The 17513-nt window shown below is 37.4% G+C and overlaps 1 protein-coding gene across 1 annotated transcript; it reads right to left on the bottom strand.

Moving 5' to 3' along the window:
- Positions 1 to 2995: 2995 nt before the first annotated feature.
- Positions 2996 to 4592, bottom strand: LOC127102925 (uncharacterized). Its single transcript, XM_051040244.1, has 3 exons — positions 4393 to 4592; positions 3988 to 4184; positions 2996 to 3855 (listed from the first exon to the last, which is right to left on the bottom strand). Exons 1-3 carry the CDS (start codon positions 4590 to 4592, stop codon positions 2996 to 2998), a joined length of 1257 nt encoding a protein of 418 aa, XP_050896201.1.
- Between the last annotated feature and the right edge of the window lie 12921 nt (positions 4593 to 17513).

Genomic DNA, 17513 nt, shown 5'->3' with positions numbered 1-17513 from the left:
ACCATGCTTCAATTAGGTATTTTGAGGGCTGTAACATCGCCTGGTTCATGGTTTTTTAGAAGGAAAGGATATAAGGCTCAAGAACTAATCTAACCCGCCCATTCTTCGTGATGTTCTCCAATCCTACGTTCAGTTAGCTTATAACAAGTGTTAATCTTTCAGAAAAGGATTTTGAATATCGACAAGATGGTTAAGGAACCCTATGAGAGTTTTGAGCGATAGCCACTCACCTTCTGTTTTGATTTGCAGTCACATAAATTTTCTCTTATTGAGTACTTTGATATTGATCCTCTAATTCTCTTGATTTGTTTGCCCTTATATTTGCCTAGGCTGATCCTTTGGATCTGCAGCCCACCGGGATACCCTAACTTTTGCCTAAGTCAATTTTGTTTTCAAACTCTTCACTTAGCAGGCTTTTTATTTGCTTTTGATTTTTCGTTTTGTTTCGTCTTTTCTTTTTGTACTTGAGCAAATACTGTGACACCGCTTTCTCGATTTGTTGCACAGGTTGTGACTACCTCATTCCTTTTATGGTAAGGGATAACCATTTTGGATTTGTGATTCTATCCTCTGGTTAAAGAAAGAAACTCCTACTACAAGGCCCATAGGGGTTGACTAGGGATTAACTTCCTTATATCTCCAGTGTTTAGGGATTTGAACAATGCCTTACATCACCAGAACGATCATATTCAAGAGCATACAAGCAACAATCTTGCGTATTTTAATTTACATCATTCTCTTTTGATTTTATTTGACAAACAGTTTGATACTGATAAATAAAATATGAGCGAACACGAATGGATTTAAGCAAAACATGCATGTTTATTTCATTATGATCATTATTCAAAAACAAACAAGTTCACAATTAAACGACTCATTGACATACAAGAAAATATTATAAATGATACATGATTGAATCAATGTGATATTTTTAGCCTTGATACTCCTTTGAAGAAGCAACTGAATCTGAGCAATCTTCGCTGCTAATTGCGTTCACAACTTGTCCACAGTGGTCTGGCAACGTGTTGGTTATGACATTGGGTCCTATCTCAGAGAATGACAAAACCTTCTGATCAATCAGCTCTTGTACTTTTGACTGGAGAGGCCAACAATCCTCGGTGGAATGTCCTATATGCCCGACATGGTAGGTGATGCGTGCTTTTTGCAAGTGTACGAACGCGTCAGAGTAATATAAAAGATTGTCGAATCCATAGAGACCAAGTGTCAATCTATCGTTATCTGTTGTTATGGTGTTTATCAAAGGCAATCGAAATAGGTGTTTTTAGAGTGTGCAATGGAAAGTAAAGTGTTGAATAAAATTTAATTAATAAAGACAGGGTCGAATGTAATTCACATAATCAATTGATAATCCAAGTACTTGCTAATAGAACTACTTATGGGCAATGTTTCCTACTTTGAAAAGAACTAATTTAATAGGAACTGTCGCTTTCGCGTATTCAGAACCGAGTTGTACTCCCTAATCAAACCCTCTTATTGTCACTTATAAAAAGGCGCGCATTGCGTTAGAGTAGTAAACCTATTTTTAAGAAATATAGTATCTTGACTAAGTTGAAAAGTATTATAACCTGGATTTCTTAACCAAAAGAGGTTCTTACAAACCAAACTCTAAACTTATAAACGCGTCCGAAAATAGTTTTAAAATCTTTTTTCTTCTTAAATTAAAAACTCCTAATGAACTAAACAAAGCGCTTTCGCTGTTTTTGAAATAGTTAGAAACAATTAAGTTTAGAGAGACGTTGGACGGCTTTCGATCTTACCCAACGGAATTGAAGTGCGGGAAAACTTAAGTTGAAAGTTAAAATAGCCCTTAAGTGCTTCTACGAACAATTGTACGGATTATCGGTTCGATTACGATTCTTACATTCTAACCTTATAAATTTAGTTAGACATGGTAAAGTAAAAGTGAATTAATTTAAATAAAAGTAGTGCGAGTGCGGAAAATAAATAAAAGTAGTGTGAGTGCGAGGAAATAAATAATTTAAAGCGAGTGCGAGGAAATAAATAATTTAAAGCGAGTGCGAGGAAATAAATAATTTAAAGCGAGTGCGAGGAAATAAATAATTTAAAGCGAGTGCGAGAAATAAATAAAAGTAAAGCGAGTGCGAGAAAATAAATAAGATAAAGACAAGTAATAAAAACCTGCTCCAATCGGAGGGTTGAGTAAATTGCAAAGCGGAAATGAAAATGGCGGCAGAATTAACTTCCTTCCAAAGTGCTCCAAACTCGATTACAGACTCGATCACATAATCGATTACACAATTGTGGCAACACCCCAATGCGAAGCGATTACCACTTTAAAATACTGAATATATGCCTAAGTGAAACAAAGTTGCTCCGAGTTTGCCTCTGTTCTAAGTTTGGATGATTGTAAAAGTGATTTCGAGTTTCTATTTATAAGCAAGTAAAAAGATGGAAATGACAAGGATGCCATTCAACTTGAAAATGGGAGGGAAAACTTTTCCTCTTGTGGCGCCCGCCACAAGGCCATGGCGTCTGCCACAAGGCCAATCTGAGGCGCCTTAGTGGAAGTAGTGGGGAACGTGGTAGTTGAGGAAAGTTGAGCTAGGACATGTCATGGCAGGGTCTATGGCGCCAGCCATGGGGGAAGCCACAAGTACAAAATGTTGAATTTTAGGGTTTTTAGCTCTTTTTCGCTCCGTTTCTCGACCGGGGCTCCGATTAAAGTAAAAACCTGAAAACAAAGAAAAACATAGTAATAACACAACAAAATAACAATAAAACAACTGGAATGCATGTGAAATCGGAGTCGAAAATACGGTAAATTTCAGTGTTATCAGTAGGCGCATGAAGCATTATGACTGTGCTTTGCATGGTACGGGAATGTAACGGGCGGAATCTCCTTTGGCATAATTGCCCCTTGTTGAACAAGGTAAGGGAGTAGTTGAGCATATGACACAGGGATTGGGTCACGATGAGGACGGTTTCTATCAAACCGTATGCGCTGACCTTGACTCTAGTTTATGTTATCTTGCTGATTCTGGGAAACTAGAGCTCGTGGATGCGGCTGATACTGCGGTTGGTATGCAGGTTTCTGATGTTGAGCAGCGGCAATGTATGGATAAGGGTAGTATGGCATATGATCCATAGGTGCTTGAATTGGAGGATATGCATTTGGTTTTACCGCGTTTTCCTCGACCTGTTTCTTCTTAGCAAACCCCTGAGATTTCTTGGCCACTGACTGACTGTCAATACTAGCAATCTTTCCTATCTTTAGCCCATTTTTGATATGTTCTCCAATGGTTACCATGTCAGCAAAGTTAGATGATGAGCTACCAACCATATTCTCATAGTACAAACCCTGCAGGGTGCCCATAAAGATATCAACCAATTCGACATCTGTTAGTGCAGGTTTAACTCTAGAAGCCATCCCATGCCATCTCTGAACGTATTCTTTGAATGTTTTGCTACTCTTGCAGGCTTGATTTTGCAGCTGTAACCTGGTGGGAGCCATGTCCAGGTTGTATTTGTATTGCTTGAGAAAGGCTTCAGACAAGTCTTTCCAAGATCTGATTTTATAACATTCCAGGCCTATGTACCAGTCTAAGGATGCCCCAAATAAGTTGTCTTGGAAGCAATGGATAAGAAGATCATCATTGTCAATGTAGGATGCCATCTTCCTACAATACATGATGACATGACTTCTTGGACAACTTAAACCCTTATATTTTGGTAGGTCTGGTGCTTTGAACTTAGGAGGAAGCACCACATTAGGAACTAGACACAAGTCCTTAGCATCCATACCATAAGCAGAGAAATCGTCAATGGCTATGATCCTTTCATCCAACAATCGGTAGTTTTCTTGTCTGTTCTGATCTGAACCATCAAGAATTTGATTGGAAGGCTGAGGATTAACTTGATGATTAGGAAGTTAAACACCCTAAGAAGCTGCCTGAGCGATGACTGGAGGAGAAGCAAATTGAGGATACCTTTGAGAATAAATCAAACCCGGATTTATCATCTGACCAACAATCTGACCATATTGATTCTGATGTGGAGCATAGGGTTCCCCAGGATACACAAATGGAGGTGCAACAACAGAAGATGCCCCAGGATGAGGAGGAGGTATCTGAACACCTTGATTCAAATTCTGAACAGTAGGTTGAGTAGCTCGAGGAGGAAGACGGAAGTGAAGAGTAGGACCTCTGTATTAATCTTTGTTATCATTGGGAGTCTCTACAATCACTAGTGCATAAGTTTGAAGAACCTATTCTGGGTTGATCTCACGGATGGGCAAAAACATTCCTATTGGCAGGATAAATAGAAAACGACTGATATGGCACAAATGCATTCCCATTAGCAGCTTAGGGAGTAAAGTTCGGAGGCAACCCCCAGGGATAGGCAAGGGCATGCCTACTAGGACCTGCCTGACGGATAGGTTGGCTCACCACCGGTTGAATCACAGTATCCACAACAGCATCGATAGAAGTGGTGGCGGCAATAGCATCGGTTACTACAGCAGAAGCAGGATTGGCAGCAGACATGGAGGTAGTAGCCTTCTGAGCTTGAAGGTACTCCAATATGGTGTTCATGTTGCCTTGGAAAGTATCCATTATGCCTTGGACCTAAGCCAAAGTTTCCCTATAGGTAGAATTCTCTTGTTCAAGATATACCATGATTCTCGACTTGTTAGCTCTTGTGAAGTATCAGTGTCGAAGAGTCGTCGTCTTTCAGGCTGGAGGAAGGACAAGGTGAGATTTTTCTGGTTGATAGTCATGAGATACAAATGCATAAATGCACATGTTAGTGATGGAATGCAAATAATTATGCAACACCCATAGATTCAAAGCATTGATGGTATGATAATTCAGGGTCAAAACTCTGGCATATATACAACAATGCAACAATGATATGCAATAATATATGTTAACAACATGAAGGTAATCTGCATAATCTGCGCATACTGCCTGATGCAGAATCAAAGGTTCGATGTCCATGAGAATAAGGGTATGTAAAGGTTATGGTTTCCTGCAGAAAATTCCCATATCCCCCTCACAGGTAGGTTCTAGTCTCAAAGGCAACCTCGAAGGTTCCTAGAGTCAACAACCCATTTCGAGATACCATTGCCTTGGACGAATGACTCGACGGGAAATGATGCTCCCAAAAGGATTTACTCTAGGTGTGACGTCTTGTATCAACCATAATCATGGAATAACTCCACGAAGGTCAAACACGAATATAGTCACACTTCTCTCCTGTATATGTACTCAAGCTCGGGTATAAAGCTTCTCTCTCATGTAATCTGTCCCAACCCAACAAGGAGTATAACAGATAATATTCGTAATATATATCAATAAGAAATGTGATAACTAAAACAAGTAGATGTATAAAGATAAACACCTTAAACTAGCAAGAAAACAACCTAAACTAGGCTCGACTCCTTTTAGTGACTAGGAAGTCCTCCATGTAGAGAAGCTTCCCCAGCAGAGTCGCCAGCTGAAGCTAGCGGAAATATATCCGAATGTATCGCATGCTCGAACATACAACAGAGTTGCCATCAAAACTTATTTATCCCCAAAGGGAAGGGAAAACATCGATAAAACCTAGGGGAAAGAGATATGTTGGGTAAGGAAGTCAGTTATACAAGGGGAATGTATTAGCACCCCAAACATCCATTGTACTCCATGGGAACCGTTTTGATTGTTCTCGCTCGAATAGGTGTTATATCTAAGATTACTTGCAAAAGAATGGGGACAGGAAGAGAAATAGATAAAGTGCTCTGTGAGGATTGGGGCCCTCATGCCTACATATCCTCATAGTGCAATGAGGAATTCAGAGCTTTGTAGTTCAAGGAACTAGAGGCGATGAAAAGAAATGTGATCAAAGTATGGTTTGAACCAAAGAATAGCGATTTGCACTCCAACAAGGGTGAAAAGATGAATCCAAGAGTAAACAGGTATGAACCAACAAGTGAGGGCATACAACACAGTATCACTATATTGGAACAACCGAAAAAGAGAGGAATTAAGTGTTTGGCTTACGGGCCAAACAACTCTTGGTTCACAAGGAGGTACTAGATGGAGCACAAAGGTATACTTTATTTGGCTCAAAGATAACTAGTGTATCACATGGAGTGAAGGAAGGTAGAATATGGATGTATCATGGATATGAACCGAATGAAGTGACCGAAGTCACATAATCGAATATCTAGTGATAAGTGACTGAAGAAGTATTGTTTGAAACCGAAAGGTGAAAGTGTAGAATCCATAAGAGAAATGAAATTTATACCATAAAGGGAAGGTCGCACGAACCACAGGTGAGGGCCTATAACACTGTATCACTGTTTGGTTGAGCCGAAAAAAGAAGGAATTAAATGTCTGGGGACAATCCAAATAACTCTAGGTACAAATGCAGACTGTCACTATATCGTCCTAAAAGGGTATATATGGAATCCTAAAGAAATTTGTATTTCGGTTTCAAAGAAACAATATGTCAGTGGGTGAACGGTTTATGATCGAATGTAGATAATGAATCATGAAAGATATGAATGGTGCCCTAATACGGAACAAAGAATAATAAATAAGTATGCTCGTGGAGGATTAGAACCCTCGTGCCTACGTATTCTCTTCGTGCAATGAGAAAATCAGAGCAATCGTAGTTCAACCCACTATGGATGACAGTAAGATGATTGATGAGGCAAAAGGAGATTGATAGATTGATTTGCCAGGGCTTAATACCCATCAAGGATGAAAAGGAATGCCAAGGTTCATGACCTTTAAGGTGAGGTATCACTACCAAAGTTAATAACTAATGATGTCAAGGAATTGAACTGCCAAGGTTTAACACCTTACAAGGTGAAGAGAATCAAGTGCCAGAGTCTATGACTCTCAGGGCTGAGAATTGAATTAAAGACCCAAAGGTTTAACACCTCACAAGGTAAAAGAGAGCATATGCCAGAGTTCATGACTCTCAAGGCGAAGAATCGAATAGGATAGCCAAGGTTTAACACCCCTCAAGGCGAAGAGAGTTAGATACTAGAGTCTATGACTCTTAAGGCGAAGAACTGAATTGAATAGCCAAGGTTTAACACCTCACAAGGCAAAGAGTGTTAGATGCTAGAGTCTGCGACTCGCAAGGCGAAGATCAAAATCGAATAGCCAAGGTTTAACACCTCACAAGGCAAAGAGTGTGCCAAGGTTCAACACCTTACAATGCAAAGAATTGATTAGAAGAGGGTGTATGACCACAAGTCGTTGATACCAAAAGGATGCTCCACTATTAGGGTTTTGAAAGATTAATAGATAGATAGAAGAGATTGATAAATAAGATAGATTGATAGATAAGGTAGCTCGCGAAGAATCTGAATTCTCCTACCTACGTATCCTTATAGTGCAATAAGGAAATCAGAGCTTTCGTAGTTTAGCCCACTAGGGCTGAAAGCAAGAATGATTGGAGGCCAAAGAATGTGATTGAATGGTTGAAGTGAATAGAATGGAGAGATGAATTAAGATACTTGACAGTCGATTGATAAGAATCACATTAAAGTCTATGAATAAGGGCGAACGCTTTGAATATTTGGGGAATACGCCCCATACGCAAAGTCGCTCTAGACGAGGATAGAAGAGACTCCATCTCCTAATTCCTTACTACTTAAGGCTCTTTTCGCATGATACTTCTCTTGACTGACAAGTTATTGGTGAAGAATCTTCATGGTTGATCCTTGTGTTGATGTTGATCTTGTATGAAGAAGACTTGGCAGTTTAATCGATTCATATTGTACTAAAGTTTATGAATAAGGGAAAACACTTTGAATATTTGGGGCATACGTCCATATGCAAATTCTCTCTAGACAAGGATAGGAGGGACTCCGTCTCATCATTCCCTATTACTTAAGGCTCATTTCATACAATTTGAATCGTGTTTACCAAGTGTTCACCTTTGATTTATCTTGTATAATCCACTGCTTGGTGTGACTGAGGATGCCTTGATCGAAGATCTTAATTTGAGGCTTCGAGCTCCATAGCTTAGAAGAAAAGTCTTATTAAGTGACCAATGGTTTTTTGGTCACTTAATTTAGACTGTGGGATTATACAAGTTTAAAGGATTTAATCAATCAAAATTGCTTTTGACCAATTTAATCATGGGTTTGTTTTGATTTGAAGAAACTAGGTTAGCCCCTAATCTAATGGTTAATGTTGAATTAGACTATCCTAAGGGATCATGTCATGGTTAGTCAAAAATTCAATTAAAAGTCTATGTTAAAATCCCTAAGGGGACATGTTATCATTAAGACTTTGGGATTAAAATTCTAAGTTAAATTCTATTCCTAAAGGAGCATGTGATTATATGGGTGAAATGGCCAAAATCTCCCCATAAAGGGTAAAATGGTCTTTTGACAAAAAGTATCTGATTATGAACACAAACTTAACCAAAATCTAATTAGAAAACAATACAAAACTCTAATTAGTTATAATTAAAGCCTAAAGCCTAATTAGACCTAATTACCAACACAAAGAAAAATTAGAATTGAAGGTAATTGAAATGGTAATTAACATGTTGGGCCAAGGGGTTCAGGCCATGAAAAAAGAATGCAGAATTCAGCAACAGGGGTGTACAAAGCAGAGTATTGGGCTTAATGGGTAAGCCCACCAGAAATTGCAAAGAGACGTGTGGAAAAAATCATTACTCACCCTCTCACCTCTACACATTATCTTCCAATTTTCATATAAAAAAAGAACCAACACCGTAGCTCCGACACCACCGCGCCGGAGGCGGCGGAGCTGGCCGAAATCAAGAAAAAACATCAATTTCTCACTCCTCTCAGCCTCTTCTATCCTAATCCCTCATCCATTCTAACCAAAACTTAATTATTTATGGAAATTGAGAAATTAAAGTCAAGAATCCTAAGCACAAAATCTGAAATTAAATGGAGGTGGAGGAGAATCAAACCATCAAACATTGGGGTTTTGATTCTCCACCTCACAAGCTACAATGCGGTATAAAAATTCAGCAAACAAGCAAAGACGAAATATGAACATTCACCAACCTATAAGACGGAGGATTGCCTTGGAGTTTGTTGCAATTTGGAAGTGATGAAGATGAAGAAGAGAAACCCAGAGATATGCTACTTTGAACCTTTAATCTTCTCTTTTTATTACGAACTCCTCCTCTTTAAGAATCAACTCTGAAAAATTTTGAATTGAATTGTTGTTGTTGATGTTAATCATATGAATGTAGGGATGATTATTGAGTGCAAGAGGTTTAGCTCAATTGATAACAAACTTCAATGTGAAGCTTGCTCCAATGGTGATTTGAGCTTTGGTGTAGGGAGAGGAATTGGAGAAGATGAATGCAGAAAGTTGAAGGTGATGTTTGCAAAAAGGGGAGGTCCCTAAAATGATGGTTAAGATGTAAATTTATAGTGATTAGGCTTGGGATCAATATGGCTTGGAGTTAGTTATTGATAGGTTTGGAGTTAGCTTAGGAGTTAGTTGGGAAGAACTCAATGAGTTTAGGTAGTTAACTCACTGAGTTGGAAGTTGGTTAATTAGTTAACTTAATGGAGTGTGTTCAAATGGTTTTTTATGATTGGCTAGTGCACGTTATAATTTGAATGAAATTAGGCTTGGATGTATGCTATTTATTTGATTTAGGTGTGGGTGACCTGTAACTGTGGGTTAATGCAGAGTGTGTGAATCATTGTGATTGTGTTTGCATGATAGGAGCTTGCATATTGCAGTGTTTCTGCAGCAAGGAACAGGTTGAGTCAACTCAAACAGGAGAGGAGTCGACTCAAAAAGAGCTTATCCCAGGATTGAGTCGACCTTCGGGTCGGCCTGTTCCGACCCGCGACGAAGTGGTTCAAAGAAAAATGGGACTTGAGTCGATGACACAAGGCGGATGAGTCGACTCATCCAGGTTTTCCAGAATTGAGTCGACCTGCACTGACCCGAGAGGACATGGTTTAACAAAAAAAAAGGGGATGAGTCGATGCAACGAGTGAATGAGTCGACTTACTCAAGTTTCCCAGATTTGAGTCGACCTCTGGGTCACCCTATCCGGACCCGAGGGTTTTGCGTTGAGTCATGAGTCGACTCACAGAGTTAAAACCTCCAAAACTGAGTTTTTACAATGTATTACACCTTTTTTGCACCCTTTTTTGTATGTAATGAATATTTTAGGGATGAAAATGAAAGGAATTGGCCAATTGAATGAAAATAACTTGACTTAATACATGATCATGACCATAAACTCAAACCCAAGATCTATAACTGACACATGGAAGCGAGAAACGTGAACCTATGGACCAAGCGATAGTAGCATGAAAATGATCAAGTGAATGAATGAAGGTGGAAGTTATGAAACCAGGAACGCGGATCATGACCAATATACTCAAACACCCAAGGGATAAAATGAATGGACCGAACACAGGAGGCTGAGTGCGACACACTGAGATCACATGAGATTAGATTTTTGGAGGCCTCTATGCCTTGGTACAAGTCCAAACCAAGCATTTTCGGTTATTGCGCAAACAAACCGAAGCCCTGCAAGTCAAACACTTGGAATCCATGGGAATTAATGATGCTTAAGCATGAGTTGTTAATGTATGCAATTGAAACCTAGTCAGATGGTTAGTCGGAGATGTGAAGAAACGGGGAGGGCAAATTTTTGGGTACGAAAATTTTTGATTGAAGATAGATGACAGATCATAAAAGATATGACTAGAGCCCTAGGGAAGAAGAAAGAATAATTATGCTCTCCAAGGATTCGCATCCTCGTGCCTACATATTCTCATCGTGCAATGAGAAAGTCAGAGTTCCGTAGTTCATGGAACTACAAAAACAAAGAGAATAGAGATTGAAAGTGATGAAAAGTATAGCTTGCACCAAAAGGAAATGGTAGCATGGGAACCCATAAAGGAAAATGAACTTTGAACCAAAGAGTAAAGGTAGCATTAACCGATATGTGGTATGGCCAAAGTATTAACCACTATATGGTATGGATGAAAACAAGGAGAATTAAGTGTTTGGCGTCAAGACAAACATCTCTTGGTACAAAGGTGGACTCCGATTAAATCATCCTAAAAGGGTGTATCTGGGACCCAAGGGAAAATGATATTTGATACAAGAGAAATAGTATATCACTATGAGGAACCAGCAGTCTGAAAACAAAAGAGAACGGTATATTTAATCCATGAAGGAATAAACTCTGAAACAAAGAGTAAACATGCATAAACCAATAAGCGAGGGGCCTAAGGCATGAAATCATTGTACTAGAATGGCCAAAAAAGAAAGGAATTAAGTGTTTGTTGACGAGACAGACATCTCTTGGCTCAAAGAAGGACATTGGTCATTGGCCCAAAGGTATACCTGGAATCCAAAGGGATAATGTATTTGGTTCCAAAGAGCAGGCAACATAATACTGTCGAGGCATGATAATGATCAATGAATGGGAGAGAATGAATAAATGTGCTTGCGGAGAAAGTCAGAGCTCTGTAGTTCGATCACGAAGGAACAAAGACATCAAGAGATTTCTAGGAAAAGAGATAATAATGAAAGATGAAGAAGATTTGGTAGTCATAGGATATGAGCCACACTAAAGCCTATGAGTAAAGTTGAATACGATGAGCAACTCAGTCATTCGTCCCGTACCCACAGATATTCAGAATGAGTTAAGGACTTCTCCATTCTCATTCCTTCTTTACTACTTAAGTCTCATGGCATGTGATTCTCATCACAATTTTCAAGTTGCTAAGGAAGAATCCTTGTTGCTCCTTATGATGATGAAGACTTATCAATCATTTGATTCTAATTGCACTAAAGTCTATGAACAATGGCAAATACCTTGAGAAACTGGTTCATTCGTTTCGTACCCAAGGATATCCTAGACAAGGATATGAATGCTCCACTCTCATCATTCTTTGTTACTTAAGGCTCATGTCATACAATTGGAATCATGATTAGAGGCTTCTGATCATTGCACTGTTGCTTGTGAAGAGGGAATTGACAATGATTTGATTCAAACCATGCTAAAGTCTATGAGTAGAGGTGAATACGATGAGCAACTAGGTCATTCATCCCGTACCCAAAGATATTCAGAATGAGTTAAGGAATTCTCCACTCTCACTCCTTCTCTGTTTCTTAAGGGTCATATCATACAATTTGAATCTTGATTGAAAAGTCCTTGAAGAAACACCTTTGATGTTCTTTGCATAGTCCACTGCTTGATTTGTGGGTTGCCTTGATTGGAAGTCTAAACTCGAGGCCTTGATATCCACAACTTTACAGGAACTAGTCTTATCAAGTGATCAAGGGACTTTTGATCACTTGTGTAGACTGAGGGATTATACATAATTAAAGGATTTAGTTAATCAAAATCTCTTTTGATAAACTTAATCAAAGGGAATGAATTAATGGGTAATCATGTACAACATATCTAAAGATTAATTAGTTAATTAGATGATTCATAAATCCTAAGCTAGGGGAACATAAAATGGTTAGGATCAAAGAACTCAAACATCAATATTCATATGGGAAATAATTGATTAAACTGACCAATTACATCTAAACGACTCATAACCTAAGGGGGAATGAATTTCAATGAGTTTTCTCAGACCCAGGGGGCAAAGATGTCAATGTGCATGGATCAAATTAATGTGGATTAATTTCTATATCAAAATCTAACTATAAAATTAATCAAAATCTAATTAAATCCTAATTAATTCCTAATATTTAATTACATGATTATTTACATGATTAAAAATGTTAAAACTAAACTACTCGAATCATGCATTAATTCTACAAATTCAGTTTCATGTTAAAAGTGTAAAACATAAATTAAATCACATTAAAATAAATTAAAAAACAATTAAAATCTAGAGACAATGAATTTTAAAATTGAAATACAAGGAGTAGGGGCCGTATAGGCTCCTGTAGGGGTATTGGAAGTAGTGGGCGCAGGCCCAAGGCAGCCAAGCCCAAGCTATTTTTAGTTGTGTGGACAAGTGGTGCATGACGTTGGAAAGGTGCAGATAGCAAGCAACTTGGGCCTGGGAGCCCAAAGCTCATGGCCAGTGGACATTTTAATTAGAAAAATTAAATTCTGGTATATAGATATCATATGTCCTAAGAGATGTCGAGACACTAATATCTAATCAAAACACAATAACAATATAACACACAGATATGAGAACAGAAAATAACATAACATATTGAGTTGTTAACCCAGTTCGGTGTACAACAACACCTACATCTGCAGGCTACCAATCCAGGGAGGAAATCCACTAAATAATATCAGTTTGTAGACCTTCAGTAAAATATCTCCAGTTTATAATCTACTCCCTAATCACTACCCATGCTTAACTTCTACCTAAGACATACCTAGGTATGAGACACTTCTCACTTCCCTTTCAATCACAACAGTGATGAATCAACATAATTATGAAAGTTCCAGAAGTCACACTTCACAAACATACAATCAATCAATGCTTAAAAGCTTATGAGTGATTGACAGAACTTACAACTCAATAGAGACAATCCTACTCTTATATCAAGATGATATTAGAGAGGCTCACAATTAACAAGAGAACATAAACCCTAACAACTCAGTTAAAACAATATTTGATTAGTGCTTCAATTAGGTTTAAGGCATTCTATTTATAACCAAAGTCTGGACTAGATTTAGGCTTCGAACACGCAGCGAGATAGTTGCCAAAAGTATGCAAAAAGTTAGGTCAATAATCAAGAGTTTCCTAAAATGTCTCAACATTTAGAAAAAAAAAGTAACTTTAAATTCAAATAGAATCTCTGATTCCTCAATCTTGGATGCCACATAGGATTATTTAATATTCTTAGAATATTCAGTAATCTGTTAATCAACCAACCGTTACAAAGAGTAGACGTGTATCAGACAAGATGTTGAATCCATATGTTAGGACATCTTGTTCAACATGTTTCTACTAAGTTAGTTTTACCAAAATTAATACCAATCATAAATACAGAGAATTAACAATCTCCCACTTTGGCAAATTTTGGCTAAAACAACCTAATAACCCTTGCACACAAGCACCACAATCCAGGTTACAACAGAACTACATAGGTTTGAAAAACAAATCACACACACATATTAGAGGTAAACATGAAGTAACATAACAAACAAGTTCCGAATTCCCTTTGTCACACAAAATCAGGACTCCCCCTCAAGGGAACATCCAAAACAAAAAAAGACATGTCCAAGTTCACACATAAGAGGCTTATGTAGTAGAAGAAAAATAAGCCTCACACAACAGCAATCCCTCAGACAAATTGATGCTAGGGCATCATGTCTGACATCACTTTTCAGCAGCCCAAAAGTTTCAGAACAGGAACTCGTTCCCCCTCAAACACAAACCATCAGTTAGTGGTTAGTGGTTAGAGCACATAGACATTACTCCCCCTTTTTAGCCATAATATGAAAAAGGTAAGTGTAAGACCCCAATTTTGACCCTAAGATCCCTCATGCAATTTCATCATATACATTAGCATTGGGATCACACCTTGACATTCTCCTTATCCCTCTTTCATTGGGTTTGTTTGGGGAGAGATCACCAAGCACTATGTGATTGTATCATACTTGTATATTATATTTTTTACTAACCAAAATACCAAAAATATGTCTTTGTATTTGTCTAACCCCTTTGTAGGCAGGGCATGATCCCCATTGATCTATCAAGTTCATATTTAGGGTTTAAGACCCTCACGGCTAAGAGCACCAACAAGGATTGATCCACAATGTCTCTAAGCATCATATATGAGTCCCATTAATCTCTACATGTCATATTGATCAAGTTTCCTTCAAGTGTTTGGAAGTGATTTTCCTTGGAAACCCTAGTTTGAGTGGGTATCTTAAGTAACTTCTCCAACAAGCTATCTCACCAATTGATCAAAATTCTCAAGGGACACCTCAAACTTCAACTCCTCATATCTTTCTATATATTTGGAGTTAGTTGAAATTGAGGTCAGATTCGTGCTCTACACCATTTTTTCTTTCAGATCATGTCCTCTTTTTTCATTTTCTTGATGGTGATGAGTGAACCAGTCCGGTGGACCTCGCCTGAGAAGGTGACCGGAGGTCCAGTGGACCTCTTTTTTCATTTTCATATTAATTTTAATATTGATCCAAAAAATATGAGAGTTTCACAAAAAAAATTAAATAAATTCTTCTTTCATATTCTTAATTAAAATTAATTTTTGGATCATTATTAATATTTTTCATGATTTAATTGATTTTGTGATTATTTTTAATTATTTAAAAATACTTTTAAGTCTCCAAAAATTCTGAAATTTTTTCTCCAAGTTCCTTTGACCTTTTTTGACCTATGATAAATCTCATGGCCATTTCTTTGGTATTTTGATGAGATTTTAGGAATTTGAAAAACCATATTTCATTTAGTGCATTATTTTAAGTATTTTTAAATTGAATAAATGCCAAATAGTTATATTGAGCTATCTTGATGATTTGTATAAGTTTGACTTGTGTTGTTAGGCCTTGGTCAAGGTTGATTTGACTTTGATAGGTTAAGATCATTAGATTTAGGGGATTGATGGAATGTACATTCCATCTCCTAAAATGAATGAATGGTCTTAATTTGGTAAAATTCCTCCTTTGACCAATTTGGGTTTTGATCCATTCCCCCCTCTTCATCTAATTCCCCTTCTTTATGCATCCATCTCATTTGGCCTATGATATCTCAAAGTCCTAAGGCTAGTTGATTGGAAAATCAACAATAGTATGGATGAGATTAGGCCACCTCTTTTGCATATTCTTTTTGTGTATGGTATGTTTCATGAGCATAGTCCATTATACTATGTCTCTAACATACATTAACACCAAAATTCTATTTCTCGGCCTCAAATAGTTGTGACTTCTACATAAGTCCATGCTTGCGAGATTGTAAGTCTACCCTTTTTCATGGTATTGTGTGGAAACTTGACCTTTTTTCCTTCCTTTGGAAGATGTCTTGGTTCAATGATCCATGCTTGTGATAAGTGGATTGAGTGTTCTCCAAAGAATGACTTAAAATGAAAAGCAAAAACAATACTAACTTCTAACTCATTAACAACTAACATTTATTTTCAATCCATTTACTTTTAATGCACTTTAATTTTTTAGTTCTATTCATTTGCCATTATTCATACCATTCTAATTGTTTATATTAATGCCTTTTCACTTTGTCCACTTGGACCATATTGTGTGATATATCTTGTTTGTGTATATTTTGTTTGTTTGTGTGGTCTTTGACCAGCAATGTACATAATAAGAAACAAAAACCCTAAAAAACTATTGTGTGGACTGTTGGTTTGATCTTGGGAAATTGGACTTAGAATCTAGGCAACATCCATATGCAAAAATAACTTAGCAAATGCCAACTTTCATGTAACCAAGTGCTTGCAATTTTAAACTTCATCTGATACATCATTAAAGATCCCTTTGAGTTCATCTGCAACATTATCATTGTGAAGCTGTTATTTTGAACCTGTGACTTATGGAATTCATCTGCTACATTAGCCAATTAGAAGGAGATCATGGAGTGGCTATGAATTGGATGTGGCTATCTTTATTTGATGCCTTGCTCTTCAAGTTAATATTGTGTGCATTGTTTGTTGCTTGATTCTAATATCCAAGGGAATTTGGGGTTTCTATATGGCATTCTTGCCTATTGGATTGCAGCCCATTGGTCAGATCTTTTCAACTCTTAGCTTTTAGGTTTATGCTTAGGATTAGTCTCTTCATCTTCTCCCCATCTCTTTAATTTCAAAATCTCTCCCTCCTTTTAAAAACTTCTTTGTTTGTACTTGTCTCTTTTTTTTTTTAAAAACTTTGACCATTTTGCAAATTAGAAACTTTGGCCTTATGCCATTGCATTTTCAAACTTGTTTTCTTAAATCAAACTTATAAATAAACTTAACTATACTTGACTTAAAATTTTCAAAAGCCAAAAAGAACTAACTCATTCAAACCATTTTCTAGGCCCTTGTGCCTTTCAAACTTAATTTTTGATTAAAAGCAATGCACCCACTTTGAAATTTGTATCACGAATTACGAGGTTTTGATTCCTCATTTTTACGTTGGTATGTAGGCACAAGTCCGAAGGTCTTGTCAAACACAAAAATATAATTAATGAATTCTTTTCTCATCCCCCCATTCTATTTGTTTGTAAACATCACTTTGTAAAAAATACATATGCACACAAGAAAGGGCTCCCTAGGAGTACCTAAGACACTTTGGATGCTAACACCTTCCCTCTGTGTAACCAACCCCCTTACCTGTAATCTATGGCATTTTATTAGTTTTGAGTTGAAAAATTCTTATTTTTAGGTTTTGTTCATACTTTTTCCCTTTTCCCTTGGAAACAATAAAAGCGCGGTGGCGACTCTTGTTATTTGATGTCTTGCTTATCCATAGCTTGATGATCATGAATTTACCGCTACAAAAATTAAGTGATGACTCTGCTGGGGAGTAGTCTCCAGTGGGTTTAGCCTACTTTTTTGTGTGTA

The sequence above is a fragment of the Lathyrus oleraceus genome, chromosome 1 (assembly GCF_024323335.1).
Source record: "Lathyrus oleraceus cultivar Zhongwan6 chromosome 1, CAAS_Psat_ZW6_1.0, whole genome shotgun sequence".
In the NCBI taxonomy this organism is placed as follows: domain Eukaryota; kingdom Viridiplantae; phylum Streptophyta; class Magnoliopsida; order Fabales; family Fabaceae; genus Lathyrus; species Lathyrus oleraceus.
This window is presented reverse-complemented; position numbering and strand designations above follow the sequence as displayed.

Coding starts and splice junctions, on each gene's coding strand:
- LOC127102925 (XM_051040244.1), bottom strand. CDS start 4,592: ATGGATACTTTCCAAGGCAACATGAACACCATATTGGAGTACCTTCAA. Junction 4,185..4,392: donor CGTCAGGCAGGTCCTAGTAG/GCATGCCCTTGC, acceptor AGATTAATACAG/AGGTCCTACTCTTCACTTCC. Junction 3,856..3,987: donor TGGTCAGATGATAAATCCGG/GTTTGATTTATT, acceptor TTGATGGTTCAG/ATCAGAACAGACAAGAAAAC.